The 21,928-nt window shown below is 37.5% G+C and overlaps 1 protein-coding gene across 2 annotated transcripts in view; it reads right to left on the bottom strand.

Moving 5' to 3' along the window:
- Positions 1-10,312: 10,312 nt before the first annotated feature.
- Positions 10,313-21,928, bottom strand: part of OLFM3 (olfactomedin 3) — a 47,527-nt gene continuing 35,911 nt past the window's right edge. For both annotated transcript variants that reach the window (XM_057364294.1, XM_057364295.1), the window contains exons 2-6: positions 20,852-20,998; positions 19,701-19,856; positions 16,970-17,189; positions 13,947-14,053; positions 10,313-13,195 (exon numbers count right to left, since the gene is read on the bottom strand). In XM_057364294.1, coding sequence (XP_057220277.1) covers positions 12,518-13,195; positions 13,947-14,053; positions 16,970-17,189; positions 19,701-19,856; positions 20,852-20,998 — 1,308 coding nt within the window. In that variant the 3' untranslated portion in view covers positions 10,313-12,517. The remainder of the gene's footprint in view (positions 13,196-13,946; positions 14,054-16,969; positions 17,190-19,700; positions 19,857-20,851; positions 20,999-21,928) is intronic.

Raw genomic sequence — 21,928 nt, 5'->3', positions numbered from 1 at the left:
AGTTTGTTTGAATCTAAATACGGTCATATAAAAAGAGCATTTGGAATTGCTATAGAAGGTAGGAAAAAGCTGTTAATATCAGCTATCAAAATGAAGCTGMAAAGATACATTGAAAATGTAAAATATGAAACTTAATTATGGGAAAATAAGCATAGAAAATGCCWTAAAGAAATTCCTCAGAAAGCTGAAGACTTACACTAGAGTGTTAAATGTGCATCCACAGCGTTTTTCTTAACCTGCAGTCTCTGGAAAGAATTATATTTGTCTCCATTGTTTGTTGTTATTCGTGCAGCAAAGGTGGGCTGCTTGTGGASCCACCACCAGTGCATTATTCAGAAGAAAATACTGTTTCAGTATTGGTACTGGATTGAATATTTTCTAAGGACACTGTGGTATCCTTAGAGAAAAAAGAATAGCATCAAATCTGATATTTTCTTTCCAAATCAAGCTATTGAAGTATTTACATCGTGCATCTCCTTTCTTCACCTGTTTCAGAAGAAATTTCTCTCCCTGTTGAATAAGTTCACACTAATTCATTCATCTTTCTGTGTGTTTAATGACATCTTTAATTTTTAGTGTTCAGAGTATTTGGGGGCAAATCTGCTGTAATCCCTTATTCTGTATTCCTCACCACTATGCAAGTTATAGCAAGAAAAGTGCTCATCTCCAGGAGTTTTTCTCATGGTTTGATCTTTCTAAGGTTCTTAAAGGTACTTAAGCGATTTGAAATGGTATTATCTGTAACTTCTTGATTTGGGGAAATTAGAACTAATTTTTTTTTTTAGGAATCATCATTACTGTGTTGCTAAGGAGCAAGCCAAGAATGCTGGCTGATAGTTCTTTCACAAACATAATCCCTTACAGCATTCTTTCTATGTATTTATGCACAGAGCTGCTGGTGACTGAATGGAAATAGGATTTAGGGGAATTTAATAATATTCTCAGAAGAAAAGCTTCACTTTATATGCAAGTTCTAGTGGGAATTTTCTTTCCCAGAGATATTTTATAAGCATTTAGAYACTTTAAAGTACACAAAATAGAGATCCAGCTCTCAAGAAGAGAAAAAAAGTCCCATCAAAGTATTGTTGTATTTAAATGTAGACCTTTACAGGAGCTGCATGCTAAACTCACAAACATAAAAGGTGGGATTATTTCTTTTAAGGCTTTGAATCGCCTGTTCCCTGTCTTGTTATTGACTGCATTTAATCAAGTTTTTGAATTTATGCTTAACATAGTCCCAAACCAGTAAAAATAGAATGAAATTTTCCACAATGGGTCAATGATAAAGTATGATGGAGTAACCAGCATCTACCAGGCATTTCTCCTTGTACAGTCTGAGCCCCCTCCATGTGATATGGGCCTGTTATCAGCAGTCATCCTGAGAGTGTCTTCCACTTTCCAGGAGTGACAGATTTGATACAGCTGCTGCACTCTGGTGTGACAACACAGATAGAAATTTAGCTGGCAAACTGACTATTTATAGAGGTTTTTGCTTCCACAAGGTGGCTGTAAAACTAGTAGACCTTCTTCCCCCAAAAAGGGCCTCAACCTCGATGGTTGTGAACAGCACAACTGACATGGTCTGGCAACTTCAGCTTCTGTATTGAATTATTAATATAAGAAAAGCTATTTAGTACCTCTGGAAATTGTAGCTGAATGCTAGGATAGCATCTCAGACAGTATTGTTGTGATACTGATGAATGGGTTCTGTAAAACTGAAATAATGGAAGAAGTTTTAGAATATTAATGCAGTAAAAGCTGTCTGTCAGATGAGTCAGTGACGCAGCAACAATTGGGTATTTAGTACAGGTTTGGAGATTCTGGAAGATGGTTTACTGAGCCAGAAAATTGTCTGATAAAGTGACTTTTTTGTATAGRTGTTTTCTGTAAATTCATGGTTATCTGCTAAATTACATTCCATGTAATTTTATAAAATAGTGAGAGAGGTATTTATTTCAGCCTTTTCTGCTGAAATTAGATAGATGGAGCTGGATCATTTAATCAAGAACAAATGAATGTTCCTGAATGAATGATAGSTATTTTAGAAAGAAGAGAACTCAGATACTGCAGAAATAATCAGAAAGGTTAGGCTGATGTCTTCATGTATTCTCTTAGAAGTATTCCTGTGGACGGAATTTTAATATAGTGACTTGGAAGCTGAGTAGACAAAGAAAATGCTCTCATTGGACTACTCTTATATCTTCGAGATGAAAAATGAAAAAAAATACAACTAAAACAATGGGTTTCTCTCTTTGATAATAAAATTAAATGGAAATATGGGGGTCTCTAACTGTATATTTGTAAAATAAAAGGTGGTGATTAGGAAAGATGGCTGTTATTTGCAAGCATCATGCAGTCACAAACCACAGTGATTAAAAAGCCAGTCATAAATATAGAGAATTAAAGGTCARGTTATCTAGTGGCCAATATCTGTCAAGATTATCTGGTTTGTGTTTTTTCAACCTGTTTGGGTTTCTATAAGCTGTGCTGCAACAGGGTGGGTCCCCTTGGACTGCCTGAGATGTGTCTTTTCTAGGCAGGGCGAAGCCACTCAGGGGAAGGAATCATTGGTGAGAGGACTGATAAAGTTCAGACAAGCCCAGTAATGCTTCTCTCCTCTCAGAGGTTTACTCAGCCTAATCCATCAGTAGCTCACCATGATCACCTCTCACATAGTTACATAGCCATTGTAACATCTTTTGATTATTTTTTTTAAATGAACGCAGTTTTATTAAATTTCTCCCCCCCCCCCAAAAAAAAAAAACAAACCAAAAAATACAAACCAGAATCCATTTGTTGCATCTTGCTGTTGTGGTTCTTCTTCAACATTTGTATTCCATGTGTTATGTTAACTACTGTAGTCAAGGTAGAGATCCGGAAGAATCTGTAATTCAAGGTTGTAATCATATCCTGAAATCTTCCTTTTCTATTTAACTCAATTTATTAACAGAATTAAAGTTTACCACATATTTCTACTGCATGAGACACTCATGGCTGGTTTTCTGTGTGGCAGTATCTGTGTAATTGTCGATTTTCTATATTCCACCACACAACATTTTTGGKTTTTTTTTCCTACTTAACTATAGGTTATTCCATTTATTAATTACACACAGTTGTATCAGCTCAAATAGGCTGTGAGTAATAGCAGAGAGTTGGAAACAGACAGGAAGAGAAAGTGGGAAGCTCTTTAACTGGATTTACTACTACTGAGATGAAATGTAAAACTATACCCTAAAAACTTGTCTTCATTCCTGGCAGGTCTGTAACAGTCATTGAAAAAACTAGAAATCATTCTACAATTTTTACAAGTAAATAACTTATCCAATATACTCCCAGTTTAACTTTTATGTTAGTGACAATTGTTAAAAATTGATTAAATGCCGGTAGCTCATATATATTGCCAAAAGACAGCCCAAGGTAACAATTTTTTAACATTATCTGACCTTTTGAAGCACAAAGTCACAAAGGGTTACTCRTAACAACTTCCATGTGACTTTCTAGATCAGCAATTCCATAAATTCAGGAAAGTCCAAATCGATGGGACAATTTTTAAATGTTGACCTTTTTATGTTTTTTGAAGCATTGCTTTGTGTTTATTCAGTCTGAATGGAAGAATGCACYGAAAAGTGCTGATAAATGCTTTAGATCTAAATATGTCAGAGATTCATACAGTAAGAGTTTAAATCTATACTGAATAATGCATTACCTAATCTGACCTTTCCTATTTCACAGACCATTACACTTCTCCAAAATTGACTCCAGTAGTGGCTGTTTGTTGAGTCTGATAGTTTGGGATTGACTGAAGCAAAACGGAGGTGAAACTTTTGACTGTTCACACATTCTCAACATCACTGGGTACGCTAATATTTAAGTCAGTCCTTTTAGAGCTCTTATTGATACAAAAATGTTTTCTCTTCAGATATGGTTTCTTAATGCTCCTTTTAAAATTAATAGCATTGTTCATGCAAGAAGAGAAACAGAAGAGTATTTGTTGAAATGATATCTAATTAATTACTTGAAATACTAAAAGCTCATCTCCGTAACTTGGTGAAACACCTTCTAGAAGGTGTCTGAAATTTTACACAAGTGTCAATGAAAGATAATTCAGCTGATGATATTGATATGTGGATTCAGACAGACAAGACCATATTCAAGCATGACAGTAGGGCCAATTTCTATTCCCACGTATGTAAGTTTATGCTATTTTAAATGGGATATTTGTCAGGCCAGAGGAATCCCTGTTTAGTAGCAGATGAGTAAGGTATTTCAAAAGAATACAAATTAGAAAAGARGTTGCAAAAAACCCTAATTAGCTTTTCTAGACTTGCTGTAGCTATCTACTTATTTATCAGAATTTCCGTTATCAATCTCCCCAGGCTTTCTCCCCTAATTCCTGGGTGGCCAAGTAGCAAACATGGACAAAATGTTCATGAGCCTGTGCCACCAAGTGGACTAGTCAGACAGTGGCATAAAGCTTTGGCAAGCGACTTAGAAGCTGTTTACAGCTGTTACAGCTTTAAGATTGTTTTCTTACAAAGCTTGCCACATTCTACAGTTTGCTTGACTTTATTACAAAGGTTTCTTTGATTATTCAGGTGACCATTATGTGGAACATTAGGATTTCTCAATATTATCTGCTGAGAGCTTTACATTTTCCACAAAATGAATACATTGCTGTTAGCACTGCATGGTGGCAGCTGCCTGGACCATGTCCCAATATCTCTGGCAGGTTGCAGCCTCTGCAAGTCATGACTAATGTTGTTCCAGGTAGAAAAAATATCTCCATTTTGGGAAGTCTGGCTAACAAAGGAGTAGTTTTCTTAAGCTGCATATTGGATTGTTTTCTGTCAGTGCTTCAGTCAGTGTAAGCTCTTGCCTAGATTGCTATGTTGTCTCCAGGCATGGTTGTAAATTTCATGTACAACCCAGGTACAGTCATGTACATGTATTTACATCTGCATCTGTCTATATTATCTGTAAAATTGGTTTTGTGCTTTTTCTAAGTGCGGTTTGGAAAGGAAAAAACAAAACTCAAATTTATGTAGCTCTGTCATCCATTTGTATTTGATGCACTATATACACTGATTTCTAATTTTTATCTTTAATAGAAGTATCATCTTACACTGTGGCATAAAATATTTCTATTTCCATGTGTTTTGCTATTCTAATTTAATACAGCAAATAAGCAGTGTTCCATGCTCATAATTATAGGATTTTTAAAATTATTTTTGTGTCAGTTGAATGACATAAGTATCCAGTTTTATATGGTACATAAATATCAAAGTCCATAATTACCTAGGCACGTAATACATATTATTAGTCAGTAAATACCAATAAGATCAACTGAACTGGYATTCAGTATATTCTGCTGAAAAACTAAAGCTGAACACTATTAAGCTAGAACATATATTGTGAAACACTTAATAGGGATAATTATTTTTTTAATATGTCATATTTTACAGTGTAATTTTCTTTCAGATTAGGAGCTCTGCTGTGTGTCATTTTTCTGCTCTATATCATGATACTGCATTACTATTAGAATAACAGCATTTTAGCATTTGCCATAAGAGTGCAGTTCAGTCTTTGAGAGTGTAATTCATTCCTGGGCACAGGGCCACAGTGAGGCCTGTGAATCTCCCAAGTCCTCCTTCAGCTCTCAAATAAGTGTCAAAGCATAAATAAATCACTGTGTTTTCCTCCCTCACTTGGCCTGGTGAACAGAACTACTTTTGTGTATATTTTGATGAGATTTGTGCTGTGGAGAGAGCTAGTCCAGAGATGTAAGRTGTAAAAACGTGTTTAGGGACAGAGCTGCCGCTCCTCCTGAGCATGGCCGGGCTGCGCTGTGGGTCATGGTGGGGGTTCTGTGTCCATGTTATGCACATCCCTGACACTGCCCTGCCGTGGGAGCACCCTTTGGACTCCTCCTCCATGAAGGGAACAAAGTAACTCCACATAAAGTGACATTTTTTTCCCTCAGAAATTCTTGTAGGCAGTCACCCATGGCAGGCGTACCATGACTGTGAATTAACCAGCCACCTTACCGATGGGCACAGGCCTCCTTACTGGGCCAAAAATGAAACAGGAAAAGCATTTAAAAAAACCCAAAAAAAACCAGGAAAAGCATTAAAAATCAGCATAAAAGTGTGGGAACTTAACTTTTGGACACACATTTATTTCTACACAAGAGCTAATTGAGTGATACACTGAATTGAGAACTGAAAATCTAACATCAGCTGCTGGTGACCGAAGAAGCTCTACTGGGCTTAAGCTGRGCTGGACTTCCCTGTCCAAGCTGCTGAGCCTCAACCATGAGATTTGTACAAAAGTCCCTTCCCTGACAGAGTGGGAAATGCTCTAATGAGYGTCTGGAAATCACCTTGCAGTCCCGAGGAGGGGGCTGCTGCAGGAATGGCAGGTGTTTGGAGCTCTTCCTCCAGGAATGAGCCACTGCTGGAGCCGCAGTAATGAGTTCCAGCAGCTCTCCTGTGCACTGCACCCCCAAAAGGTGCTTGTCCTGTGCTACCATCAATCTGGGATGTCCTTCAAGGTGACAGTAAGCTAAATTTACCCCAATGAGGGAAGCCTAAATAAACAGCCTGTTTGCATGGTGTGACACGGAGTTTAACTGGAAAAGCATAAGGACCTTTGACAGCACACACGCTCAATTACTGTGAGGTCTGATTTCCTGGAGCTGCAAGTGCTGCTGACCACCTTGAGGCTGTCATCCAGCAGGGAGAAATGGATGTCTAAATGGGCTGGGGACAAAGATGAATTTAATTAGAATTAATTTCTCACCATGGCAGATATGAAACAAAATGGTTTTTTTAAATAAATAAAGGGAAGAAAGTTATCTTGAATCTGTTTTAAATTATTTCTGTAGAGCAATCCATGATATACAATCAGTATTGCTTGTAGGCAGTTTTATGGGCACAGTAGAGCCAAATTTTACATAACTGGAAAAATAAATTTATGTCTTCTCCAGATGAAACTCGCTGTGCTATAAATCCTCTGTGCAGTTTGAGTTCTATATGAACAACCATTCATTAAACATAGTGCAAGATGAGAGGGGTTGGGGCAGGTTTAGGTGATGATCAAGATTAGAATCAACAAAAGAAGACAAAACGCAAAGAAAAATAAGCTGGAATGGTTTGTGCATGTGGCTGATACTGTGTGAGGGGAAAATAAATATTTCTGACCCAGTGGATTCTTCCTKCTTGTATTCACCATAAGGACTGTGTAAATAGGAAATGAAATTTCTGTACCAAGGCACAGWAAAATAGTGTTTTGAGATGTCAAGTCTGACCTGTTAGCTGTCATTTTCATACACTTTTCTGTGCTGCTGTGCTATATCAGCCACACAGGGAAAATGGAACTTCCATATAGTAGACACAAAGGCAGGGCCAGAATGCAGCTGATATAAAGATTTTATTCATTTTCAGTGGGCTGTATTTAAAACTGCCATTTTTGAAACAAAATCCTGAGGAAGCTTTGTTTCACTTGGATTGCTGAAATGTGTCTGCAATATAATTATTTTAATTGAATGTTCTGAACCAGTAGATACAGGAGAACTCCACAGGCTCTTCTGCTGATGCTCAGCTGGCAAGAAGCGTTTGAGCTGAGCAGAAATTTCTGATTCTCAAGGAAATGAGGATTTTCTTCCATGTCTGGATTTCAAAGACAGAGACAAATATCCTTGATCTTTAAGAGGCTGAATGTTTTTATGAGAGGCTGGTGTGACTCCATATTAAATCAACGAACATGATTTGTATTTTAAGAGTGAGGATTTCCTCCAGTGGTGGTTTTGGAGGAAACAGAGTTTTGGTACCTGGGATCAGTCTCTACATTTATGAATAACTCCTCCTGACTCTAACTGCAGAAAGGGTGTATTTGAGTGTGAGAGGCTTCTGAGGTAAAAAAAGAAAGAAGTGTAGAAAGTATCTTGAAATGCTATTAAAAACCCACATTGACAACAAGCAGTCTACAGATTATGAGTGGTAATTAATCATAATACCAGAATATTCAGGTGGATGGGGTGTTTGCAGTTTTGGGAAAACTTCTGTACACCTCAGTTTTGTGTATCTGTAGTTGTCTGTATCAATAATAACACCTCTGTTTTCTAGCACCCAGGAAAAGCCATGCTATACAAACCAGTAATTTTTGTATCATTTCCACAGCATGGTGCTGAGTAACTGTCTTTCCTCAGTTTCCCATTAAGTGAATTTAGAAACCCTCATAATAATGATCTTTGCGTAAGATAAATGGTCTCTCTTCTGTCRGAAAAAAAACCTTATTATTCTACAATTCTAGTATTTATAGTTAATTTAATTGCTTGCACATTGTCTATGTATATTGTTATGTGTTTGGAGAATTTTGCTTAGAAAATGGGCTTTGCTTTTAGTTCTGGCAAGAAGGTGGTCTCTGTTCTTGGTGGGGAAGTGAGTTTCATGACTTGGCATTGTGATCTGTGGAAGTTAGTTTGCATGCTTGAGTCCTTTTGAGTGTGAGCTGTTGGGATGCAGTTGTGACAATGTTGTGCAGCAAGAGTTGATCTCCTGGGAATTAATGATGTGGGGAGCTTGTCAGCACAGCAGACTGTGATGCAGCTCTTTCCCAAAGATTGGCAGCTGCAGCCCTCATTTGCCTTTTGTGGAAAAGATGCCCAAATATTCAGCATTGCCTTCTGAATGTCAAGGATATAACASTCACAGCAGGGAATGCTTGGGTGATTTATAGGAAGAGGTGCTTATCCAAATGATTCTCAAAAAATATTTTCACTGGCACAAACATCAGTATGTATCAGGACTGTTCCCTGGCAATGCTTGAACTGGARCAGGATACAATTTACTGGATGAGTAATTTGCTGTGAATGGTTTGTTCATCTCTACTCTAGCATTTTCTAAGCAATTGATTATGACAAATTACCAGGTAGCAGGTTTATTCAGGCTGTGCTTTGAAACAAGGAGCCTTTGCTGAGGATCCAGCCTGCTGAGCTGAGAGACAGCTAATGCCCCTGAAATTGCTTATATCTAAGAGTATTCCTTTTCAGACAATCTGTTATTAAAACCTTGCATCAATTCATCTCACTCAACTAATTTCTTTTAATTTTTCAAATCGGGTACCATCTTTTGCCAGCAGTGACTAAGGTGCTGAGGAGGCTCCACGTCACCCTTGCAGAGATCTGCTTGGCACACTGTGACATGGGGCAGGCTGMACAGCCCTTGTGTGTAACAATAGACCTGGTAGTTACTCACTGGCACAGATCGTGGGAAGGGACTACAAAAGATTATTGCTGTGTAGGAAGCTTTCTCTGGAGAGGTCTGTTCTGCCCATTTTGTCTTGGGGAGTAGTCAGTTCATTCCAGGGAGAGTGTCATGGGCTTTGTGGTGTCATTTACGTTCCTCAGGACAGGCATGCCTGGTCGATTGGTAGACTGCTGTTCCTGGGCTAGATTTGTGGCTGTCTGCCTCTGCTGCCAGCACAGCTTGGTAAAATTTAGGTATTCAGTTTTGGGCAGAGGAATGACATGGTCCTTTTCCATGGTTATCCCTTGAAGCAGGAGGACATAAAGATATTGAAAGAGACCCTAGAATTAACTTTCCTGTGTTTAAGGTGWTGTTTTTTTCTTCCCCATACTGTTSGTATAATAAACAGCCTATGCTTCACCTATAAAACTTGTAGGYTGCTGCTACATTATGAAGATTTTCTGCTTGTGCTGCTCAATTATGAATGCAAAGCTTGTAYCAGAAATCTGCTTATATTGAGGCATGGTGTTTTCAGCCTTCTAGGAATATTGCTTTGGAATTTCCAATTTTGAACAGACAGGTGATCAACACATTGATAGAAAAATGAGTGCTCCTTAGCAGGAAGCTGTGTCACTTGACAATGTCTCGCCACATTTAGTTTTTGTATTGATTTTATGGAAGCTGTTATTTCATGTTTAAATATTGGAATCCAACCCATTGCTATTAYTTCAGAAGGCAAGGTTTATCTTCTTATGACAAACCACCTTACAAAGGTGCTTTTCCTACATCTCTTATCCATCCATCTGTAGCACCCTGTAGTARTGTGTGTTTCTTTCCTTCCTTTGACTAACAGGAGTGTGTTACTCTGTAAATGGCTAACTAAATGGCATTGAAATCAGGTGAGATTAATCTTACTGGAAGAACTGTTATCAACCTGTACTAGGGTATGCATGCTGATTACAAAGTATGAAATTCTTATAAAGAAATATGGTAGTGATCATTGTTTTCAGATAAGGTAATCATGACTACTCTTCTAGTTTATGATGATACAGTAGAAAGAAGTTTAATTTCTCAGTTTAGTGACTCAGGTTTTTACAAATGCTGTATTTGAAAAAGGCTCTATTTTGTTGAAGTTACTCTGTAAAGGGGAAAGGTTGGGGTTTGTTTTATAGCTTTTGATAAAACCTGAACATACTCCATTTTCATAAAACATCCCTGTATGACATAAAATACCTTTTTTAATAAGTAGTCATATACATTTTCACATGTCACAGAGGAGGTTTCATTGTCAATACAGGAAAATCAATTACAGGAGGGAAATGATTTATCTGTTTAGCTGAACTGAGTCTCTCCAAATTCTGTGTAACTGATGGTATGGGGTAACAGCTATCATTTCAGCTAGGCAGGAGAGGGGAGATGGAAGCAAGAAAATAACTTTTCTCTGGTCATGTTGTAATGTAATTTGTTGCTTTTGGTTTGGGTTGTTTTTTTTTCCTTTATCAATTCTTAACCCTTACTAGCATTTTTTTTTTTTTGTTTTGCAACTGGTATGAAAAATAAGGCAATTTGTTCAGCTTCACATGGGCTTATATTTTAAAGCACACTTGTAAACACATAGACACATATAATAATGAAAACAATGAGACCTAAGGTGGTTTCAGCTGGTACGTTAGAAGAACCAGTAAATAAAATGTCYGGCCTTTCAATTTCAAAGGATATAAAGAGCAGAAGCTCAGATTGGTTGAGGAACACAGCTTTCACAGTTTTTGTGATACTTGTCTTTCTGTATTCCGTAAGAGCCCAGCTAATAAAAAAGTCTGTTTACTAGTGCTTAATGTTGCTTTCTTTCCATTTATGCTAAAAGAGATACATGGCACCTCATTTCTTTTTTTTCTCAATAAAATATTCACACCTCTCTTTTCCTCCCCGTTTCTAACAACATAGTATAACAACCCACACAGCTTTCAGAAATCTTTGTTTCTTGAAGGCATCAGTTGGGTGTAGCAGTTCTACTGCTAGCAAACCCCAAATCTCCTTGCAAGATTGCCTTGGTGTTGTTCCCTAGCARGGGCAAGAATTATGGTGGCTGCCAGGGCCACACTGATTATCTGCTGTATTTTCTGTCATCCCAGAGAAGAGTTTTGTCAACAGATAAATGTTCTCCTATTATGAGTAAGAAGACAGGCAGATGMAGGAAAGCAGCTTGTACCATTGCTCCTCAGTGCCCCAGGACAGCACTAWCATGAGATGCACTCCCACACTCGGCTGGTGAGCACCAGCCCCTTCCAGCTTCTCGCTTTAAAGCCCAGAGCAGGGATGAGCATAAACAAAGGCAGTCAAATGGTGAAAGGACAAGCAAGTAGGAGAAAAAGAGATTGAGAGAGAGAAGCCAGCAGCAGGAAATAAAAACTGGGCAGAGCAAACAACTGTAAAGCTGGAACTCCTATGAAGCTTGAAAGTTGCAAATTTGAGAGTAAGCACTACTGATGAAGAGGGGATCTAGGAAGCAAAGCTGAGAATAGAAATCATGCATCTGAGAAGCTACGGTCTTTCTCAGAAATAGCAACCTTTTATCAGATTTTTACCAATTGACTCATAGCCAGAACTGCAATTAAGCTTCAATATATTTTATAAAAAATAGTACTTAGTTTACTTTCACATAAGTGAAGAGATACAATTGCACAATGGTGGTTACAATGGTAGAAATACATACTGTTGATAAAATGTTTGCAAGAGATTTAAAAACATACTGTACAGCACCACATCTGGAATTGGATGATGGCAAAATGAATCATACTCCTTGTCTAAGTAAATTAAATTCCTAAATCTTTCTTTTGGAATAAATAAAAAAATACAATGTGCAACATGTGTCTGACACTACCAAAATGTTTCCTGAAGTTAAGCAATCGATTAAAACAAAAAATGAGGTAAAAAAAGACATTCATGCATTTAAGCCACCATTAGTCTCTGACTCTAAAATAAGGCAGATCATAATCTTTTAAAAACTGTCTTTAGCCATTTAAATCCTCTTTAGTGCTTTTCAAGACAAGGTCTCGACAGACCTTGTAGAATCATGAGTTAAGATGCTTTTTATTTCTGACACATCATTTTTGACAGGTTCAGCCATATTTGAAATGCATTACAYAGTAGAAAATGTTGCTTTTGTTTAATGAAGAAAGAAATGTAAATTAAAAGGAACTGAGAGAGATGGATGCTTTTAGAGTTAATCACAAATGAGACTGCTTTGAGGGAGGGAGGTAAAGGAAAGAAAATTATGTGTCATCCTCAGTTTTAATGACGTGGAAAAGGGTGACGTTAAACAGGACTTGATGTCCGTTATTCCAGGCATAGAGAGCTCTATCTCTTGCATTGTAGTCAAGCATGGATATATGAAAATACTGATTATGGAAAGGAATGTCTGTGTACTCGTAAGTGGAGGTTTTTGTGGAATAGGAATAGTACACCTTGGCTCCCGTTAAGTGCGAGTTAGTAACGTACAAGGTGCCACAGATCATGAAGGATTCTCCAGCACTTCTCTTTGGGTAGCCTGTGCTCCAGCTCTTCAGCACCTCCAGAGTATCCTGGTTTAGCTGGCTGATGACAATGTTGCCTGCATTCTGGTTGGTGGCATACACYGCCCACAGCCCAATTTCATCTGCCATCAGGTCGATATCAGAGAARCCACCCCAGGTGTAAGGGTAGACATTGTGAAAGCCAGCGTACTCGAGGCTACGCTGTGCCAGCACCCGGCCYGTGTCAAAGCTGTACTTGATGATGATGTTGCTCTGATATTTGTTGAAATAGAGGGAGCCGTTGTAGACAACGTGGTTGGTTCCCGCCCATTTGAATGGAAGGTTGTATGTCCTTGATTCAGCCCCACTGACGAAGTCTGCAATTGATTTGTATTCACGGACAATTTTATTGTTAGTGTAGCTATCCATGTACCACACCTGGAAAGAAAACAAAGATRGGGGGTAAATGTCTTGAACTAGAGTCTGGTATGTGATCATGATATGGCATGATGGAGACATTGCAGAAAAAGTAGAAAAACAAGTTTTAGATGTGCAGCAGGCTACTGAAGTGCAATATTGCCTGCACACAAATCTCTATTTATTGTCATTTTTCTGTTGCCTTGTTTTTTCTGTATTCAAAAACGAATGTTGTGAATCTCATATAAATGAAGCCCTTTGATGGAGAGAACACCTTCTCAAAACTGTGGCCAATTTGAGATCCTATTGCAGATCCAAACAATGAAACAATAACGTAACTTGGATATGATGCAGCAAATGGTCTGACTAGAACCTATATGGGACCTGATCCTGTCAATTTGAACTGTCTTKCATTATGGCTCCTGCTCTTGGATAAAAATGTCGATGTTTGTTTTAGATTACTCAGGTTCTTAATGGCTAAAGTACAATTAAATAAGTTAGGAAATAAAAACTTGTGTTGTCAGTTCAGATGACATTTGTCAAATCKGAAAATGTTGAAGGAAATGGCACTAAAGTGCTTAGACAACTTTTGTCTTTGGGTTTTTTTTGCTAAAAATACTGTTGCTATTTCTCTGAAGATGTTTTGAGTGTAAAAATGACTGAAGTAGAAGAAACACACTTGGGAATGTAACTTCCTGGGGGAGAGTATCTTCTAAAGCATTAAAATAAAGCAAGAAAAACTCCAGGACACAAAGATAGTGCCTTCACATACTCTATTATTTTTCTCTGATGCCAATGGATCCGTCATCCAGGCTCCAAACCGGGTTCCAGATATCTTCACTGTAATGGGGCCTGTAATTTTCATCAATTTGCCACATGCTGAAATTAAAAAAAAAACAAAAGCATTAATACAAATAATTGCACAATTCTCCTTGACRTCAGTCATAGCACGAGACCAAATGAGCCAAACTAAATATTGGCTCCAGGGGCTCAGGCTTATGTTGAAGATGGATTGTCACCTTCACTGAAGGAACTTTTCCATATTGCAGACTAATATAAATTTTCTAAAAATATACACATAAAATTTTATTGGTATATATTTTTATATTAACATCTTCTGAAGCACAGCTATGGTTTTTTGGGCATAAACTAAAATACAACCTAGTAAAATATCTTCTGAGCTGATATGAAGAACATTTAGTAATAAATGAAATGAAGACACAATCTCCCTCCCACACACACTTTTGCCTTCAGAAGTTTGAACACAGGATTAGGATTGATAAATGTTTCAGTTTTCCATTGGCCAAGGTAACAASGTGGTTAAGGGCAGACACAAAAGAATGAGCTTGTACACACAACATGGCTGCACTCAAAGCTTGTGCCTGACTGCCCCATGGTTACACACACATGGCTCTTTCKGTACTGGGGGATGGCTGAAGAAAGTGAGTATGAGAATAATTTYGCAATTTATTTGTAAAGTTCTTCAAATCCCAAAGGAAAGTACAAGTACCACTGCAATCAACAGTCTCATGCCTGCTGTAATGGCTCCTCTGCCACTGATGTTACAGCACTTCTTTGGATACATAGAATATTCTACTGTTGAATTTATAACAGAAGAAGTTACTGTAAAATACTGTTCAGAGTGTACATTATAATCAGATGTAGCTAGACATGAATCCAATATATATCTACTCTAATTATATGTCAGAGTATTGGCTTCTATGAAAGCTACCCATTTAATTTTTTTTTCCAACTTCATAAATGCGTTGTGACAAGAACAGGAGGGTTCCAAGCATACTGTGCAACCTGCATTSTCTTATAAATGTACATGACTTACAGGACTATCAGCAAAGGACCCACAAATGCATCAGTACATGTGAATTTGGGGTTTAATCCCATGCACTCTATTCCTAAGTGTTTAGTTGCATGCACCCTTCTAAAGCTTTGTGAGCTAATTTCTCAACACCTTCATCTTTAATTTTGTCTTATTCTTAAGAGAAGCAGCAAATTTTAGTCACCACAACTGTTGTGGTAATAATTAAACCTCAGTGAAAGTAAGGTAACTGCTTACTGTATGCTAATGAATGTTGGAAGTGTTGCCWGTGCAGATGGAAGAACCCTTTTAAGTGGCCAGGACAATATAAATGCTGCATTATATTGCTGAAAAACACCTGCTAGGGAGAAGAATGGAGAATAGCCATTGCACACGCTGGCTAGAAAATTGTATTGTGAAAGGCACAAAATGTGTGAAGATTCAAGCCAGACYTTGTGGCACATTGGGGCCAGGCAGYCTCCTGCTGCCATTGGCTTCTGGCTGTCAGGCTGGCACGGACAGGCACCGCTGGGTCATCTCCAGTGTGGCCTGAGAGGAGGTGCAGGCAGGAAAGCTGCTTTCCCCTTATGCTTTCTGATCTGAACACGCAGTACCAGCTTTCAGCAGTTACAGGAAGCCTCACTGAGGCTGTTTGTGCTTTAAAAGGCATACAGGGACAGGCCAAAAAAACAGCCAKTCCATTAGTAGGGGAGCATAAAAGTCATTTAAGCATCTATGACCAGGGAATAATGCCAGTGAGGATGAATGAATCTGTGTTATATCTTGAGAAGATCCACTCCCTTTTGATAATGGATATGCTTAATAATTTATTTCATACAATTTTTTTTCTCACTACTGCTAATATACAAAATTTAATGGCTTTTTTTCATTAGGTACATCAAGAGATTGGAATGTACTGCAGGAATTCAGGAAAGACAAGATGTCAGTTCACTTAGTAATTGTTGTATAAACTATATCTCACACTCATTGCTTCACTAGTCAGTGTTGTAAGATGCTATAGGAGGAAAGAAAAACAAGTTACTTGTTAAACTATGATTTTTGGTATCTAATAACTTACTGGGACACTCACTATCAGAAAAGACTGTTTATTCATAAGAATTTTCTTGTTTGCTGCAGTATTGCAACACAGCCATTTTCTCCTGACTGCCTTCTGTCAATGCAGTAATGTGCTATTATGTGTGTGTATCGAGGGGATGATAGGATCATAAAAAATTTCTGTTTGAAGAAGTCTTTCATGTATTTTAGCACATCATCACTGTGCTATTTCCAGTATAAAATAAAGAAACGGAAATAAATAATTTAAGAGGCAAACTTAACCCAGATTTTTCTCATTCTATTGCGTCAYAAAAATAAGGAGGCTCTGCTTATCCAGTTAAGAAGATATTTAATGTCCTGTGTAGCATTTAAAAGTAAAYGTCCCTGACTCAAAAACACTGACCACAGGCCTGGTCCTTGGAATTTCAAGTTTATTTGTGTTCAGTGCTAAATTAAAAATTGTTTATTTTTCATAAAGAGGGCTGGATTACTGGCTGTACTTTTCACTAATTTTTTTTTTCCACACTGACAGCCCAAAGATGACTCTAATAGCAGTGTCTGTCTGAGCTTTTTTTAAAGAATATTTRTAACTCTCCAACTGGTTTAAATATCAGATTCTGAATTTTCAATTATATAAATTATTTATAATTATAATTATAAAAGCAGATATGTTAACATTTTTCATGTTAATTCCTTCTGTATACAGTAGGGCAGTATATTATGTGGTATACCTACAATGACATGACTGACCTTAGGTTGAGTTATTCTTGTCTTTTATTAGGGTAACAGATCAGAATATAATGCAGTCTTTCATCAAACAAACAAACAAACAAAACTACCCCGCCAAACATCTTAATCTTTCTAAAGAGACACAACTGAAAATGCACAGCCAAGGGATCAAATTTGCCATGAACTTRTTAACTTACTGAGCTTTTTCATGCAGTCACGAAGCCTGCCTTCTAAATTGACTACACGCTGGTGGAGTTCCTCATAGTCATAAGCACCAATYTCTTCCTGAATCCCAGTGAGCACAGTAGACAGATTCCTAATTTCCTCCTTGAACTGAGTGATTAATTTGGCATCSGTTTTGTATTGTTCCAGAACTGGGATCAATGGCAGGAGCTCGTCCATCTTTTCTTTCAACTCCTGTTAAAGGCAATCATATGTGCATTAGAGCAGTTTAAAGGAGTTCAATCCCCTAATTTTCTTTAATGTAATATTTGTACATGTTTATTAAAACAAATTGAAAATGATTATTTATTTTAGTTACAAGTCTATTATTAGCCTACTATGAAAGTCTGAGCAACTAGAAAGACTTAATGGTAGTAAGCAGTAAGTTAAATKTATGAGAGAATTATTTTTGCTATTGAAAGTTAAGAGTTACCTTCAAGTGATCTGAACCAAACCCACTGACTTTCCATGCAGAGGATATAAACCACCCCAAGTGTGTCATTCATCACAAGAATGCATAGGCCTGAATGCATAGTAGTGTTCAAGATCATACCTGGTTTACAGTGCTGTCATACATAGTTGTTGAGTTATTAATATCTGTTTCATTCCCTAGAAGTACTAAATTCTTTTTCTTTTCTCAGTGCCTGTTGAACAGTCTTTATTCCTGTTCCAGCCACAGTGATATATAACTTTTTCTACCTAAGTATAAAAATCCATGGTTCTTAACTATGGTTTATACTCATCAGCTGGCTACATCACTAAATGCYTTTGCACTTGCTCAGTTGACATCTTTTCTGGAATATTACAAACTTACTTTTGCCATGTGCAGTTGTTGCATTGCTAATATGATTCTAAAACATTCATCGAAGAAAATAATGCTCCACCTTGAAATCTCAGATTGCCCTTTTCTCAGATCTTTTCTGAGACTCTGAGAATTTGTCTTAATCTGTAGCATATATTGGCCGCTCATCTTTCATTTCTTAATTATGCTTTTAAATGCTCTAATAACAGGGGATTTATTAAGTTTAAATAAATTGTTTGAAGCTGATTTTAAGTGAAGTATGGTTTATATGCTCAAGCATTATTTGGATCTAATTTGTACTCCTTGTTGTGTCAGCATGAAAACAGAGACTTAGAATATCACACTTCAGTAAATCATATAAAGTTGATTAGAGTATTTTCATAACAAAAAAAACCCCATTATCGGCTTCTGCTGATACTCCAAGCTTGTTGCCATGTTGAGGGGTACAAGAACTAACTGGTACTCCAACAGAGGTAGATGTGTTCTGGGACTTAGTGCCAGTTGATATGAAGGGTCATGATATATCCAACATCAATTTTTTTGTCTCAGGAAAGATAAAGCATTGGAATTTTGGTASACTGAATTTTAGAACAGCATATTGTATTACGTTGACCTTTTAAATTACTCTATAACTTGATTGGCTGGAAATGTGTTTTGTACTCCTGGCAAACTGTCAAACTGAAGGGGAATGACTGGCCAATAGAAATATTGAACATTTAAAAGGTTAGAGTATGGGAGTATTCTGCTACCTTTGACATTGTGTATCAGACATTCAAATTTTGATATTTTGTTCCCAAGGAAAACTAAAATAAGAATWTGGAATATACAGTGGCACTATGCAAATGTGTTGCTACTGTAGCAATGAGGGATAAAAGGGGAAAAAGGTGGGGATGTTTATTATCCAAAAAACCTGGATGTAGGTGCTCAAACTCTAAGCTAAGAGCAATTACAATTACAATTACAATTACAATCTGGTAGTCAGATCATTAATGCACTTAATTCCTGTTATTATTAAGATCCATGGATATTCAGTGTCTCTGAAAGAAAAACCCCTAGACCTCTTGGCTATGTAATTATTTAGGCATCTAACTCTAGCATCAGTTAGAAAATGAAGTTCATTTCATGGGAACTTTCATAAACAATAAAAAAAAAGATATTTGCTTAACACAATGTAATCCCAGAATGCATTTTTTAGAACCTGTTTTGTGGTCTCACAGTCTTGAAAGACTCAATATTTAAAGAACTTAAATATGCTCTTGAAGAATATTTCAGGTAGTTTTTTTCAGAATACACAATGTTATGCTGTAACATCTGCAACCCTTCTTCCTCACAAAAGGATTGGCTTGYTGTTTTTGTTATGATTAAGATTCTGTGGAAGTCTTTTTTTAATCACACAAATGTGACTGGGAGTGATTGTTGTCCTCCCCATCCCAAATTCAAAACAGCAGATCTTCAGACATGAAATTAGACCTTAATTGTACTGGATAAAAATTACAATAAATTGATTTATTATAGCCTTTCTTCCTTCAACTGCAGTAAATGTCAGGCAGCACTAAAAGTGCAGAACTCTGCTTTTTCCTATTAGTTCCATTGGATCTCCCCCTTTATCACTGGAGCTGGAATGGATATAAATTTCTCAGTATGACATGCACATTGATAAAGAAAAAATAGGAATCTGTTTATAGTGACATTTCTCTAATGACTCAATAATTAATAGTGCCACCCTATTACAATTAAATTGAACAGCACAAAAGATTATCAGCATAAAGCAAGATTTATGATGCTTTTCTTTTTAATGGTGCTCTTGTAGGAGCACTTCAAGCTGAGACCTYAGCAGTCCGTGTATTGCTGTTTAGTACATTGTTTCCAGCAGGCTTGGAAGTCATTGTTAAAATTGAACCTACTTGAAAATGCTTTGTCATTAATGTCTTCCGATCATCTTCAATCTGCCGAAACTTGGCCTTCAGCCCTTTCATTTGCGTTTCCATTTTCAAAACATACTGGAAATCCCTCTGAGTCCGTAGATTTAAAACTTCAATAGACTGAGACATATTCTGAACCTGTTGAGGAAGAACACTGTCTAAGTGCACTTTTTGTTGCTTTTTTCCCTGGTTAAATGTCAGGCAATGAAATGCACTAACGTCAATTAAGGTTTAGTCATTTCTACCACAGCATTGTTCTATATTCTGTAACTGCATGACAGTACACAGGGGAACAGGGCAAGACCTTGAAGCCATAAATTATTTGGATTAAGTGGTGAAGAGAGAGAGATCCTTTAAGCATCATTATCAGTGGTCTCAGAAAAGAGCAGACTCAATAGAGTCTACTTTAATGCTTATTATYGCTGACTGTGTCCAGAAGGTGCTACTATAGTGTGTATTTCTTTCCAAGCACTTTGGGAGGGACAGGACTGAAATTTGGAGATTTTGGTCAGTGTGAAGAGCATGATTATTTTCMTGGTTGCAGCATTTTTTCTGTTGATGCGAAACAAGATTTGACTAGTTTCACTATATATGCAGTAGTGGATAATACTGCAATTATGAACTGGGCTGTTGAGGAAAATTTGCACCACCAGAAAATGAAAAATAAACTTGAGGAAAGAAATAATGAAAGGATTAGAAATGTTTCTTCTCTGCACAGTTTGCTTTCAAGATGCTGTCGTGTCTTTCTCAYTATTTGTTGATAAGAGACAAGAAATGACCTTCAGTAGTCTCRTATGATTGAAGCAGGAGCTGTAATTTAAATCCCACAGCCCTGAGCTATTTTGAGGTGGGATTTCCAACTGTTATTAACAGAAAAATCTGCCCTGTTGTGTGTAAGGAAGACTTTGGGAGGAGCAAACAAGAGAGAACATTCAACTTGGTTGGGGAAAGGTGTGGTATAGGCAAAAAACCCAAATAATAACCTGAGATGAGGACACAGGTAGAGGATATATGCTGAAGAACTATTTTTATCAGGTTCAGTAGTTTACAGTATTAGAGGGAAAGCAGTAGATTTCTTCTTCTTCATGGGAAGTTTAATGATCAAGAGGAGGAATTTTTTGGAAAAGACTTACCTTCTCTAGTAGTTGTCTGAGTTGCCTGCTTTTGGCATCTCTCGAACATAGATTTTGTTCAGGTGCAACAACAGTGCAAATGCAACGGCCATCAGGATCCTGGGCTGAACTATAAACTTGCCACCCTTCCTTGGGGCTAATCTGAGTCTGTAACAACAAAATAACAATACAACAAACTGAATTGATTTCTTATTGTTTGAAAAAACTCTACCACAGAATATTTTTGTTTATTTTTGCAGTACATGTTTGCAGTGAGGTTCCTACTAGTCAACAATTATCACTCTTAATTCATTTGGTAGTTTCACAGTTTTGCCACATCTCACTCCTCTGCAATAGTTCTCTAGAATCAGCACACACAATTTCCAGGGTGGATGAGAACAGCATTCTGCTTGTGATTCAGCACAAACCAGGTGATTTAATTCTTTGCAAAGGGACATTACAGTTTTTCATCAGCAGAGAACAAACATGTCCTTTCAGCCTGAATGACTTTTACTTTAGACTAATGGAAACAACAAAGACAGGAAAGAACAAACAGATGAGCCTGGGGAGAGCGCAGTGTGTGACTCACGGGTGGGAATTGGCTCAGCAGCAGTTCGGATGTGGGCGACAGGTTTGCTCTTGAAGCTGCACCTCATGGGAACTGCTCTCCACGGGCTTCCACTGCTCTTAGCCAAGGAAGGGGCTTGCTCAGGGTTGTATGGAAAACTGCCTGGTTAGCTCAGATGCATGGGGCTCATGGCAAGCAAGRCACAGGGCAATTAAGACACTGAATATCCTTCACTGGGACAGGAGAGATTTGGCAATTCCTAACCTGTTCTTTTTTACACCAACCTTTGACTGAGAAAGAAAGGGAAAAAACCACATTTGCTTGGAGTGGTAACACTACACTGCATTTAACGTTTGTGTGGGACTCAGTRTCTCTTCAATGGAATGTACAGAAATAGTGTAGGAATGAAAGAAAGCAATATAGTGAGATGATGGAAAAGATTCAGGTGATGGAATTTAATAGATACAAGAAGCAATTTTTTAAACTTTCTTTTTAAACTGTAATTTAAAGTTAATATTGTGCATTACTCT

This window comes from Malurus melanocephalus, unplaced genomic scaffold (assembly GCF_030028575.1).
Source record: "Malurus melanocephalus ecotype Western Australia unplaced genomic scaffold, MMel_1.1 scaffold_37, whole genome shotgun sequence".
NCBI lineage: Eukaryota > Metazoa > Chordata > Aves > Passeriformes > Maluridae > Malurus > Malurus melanocephalus.
This window is presented reverse-complemented; position numbering and strand designations above follow the sequence as displayed.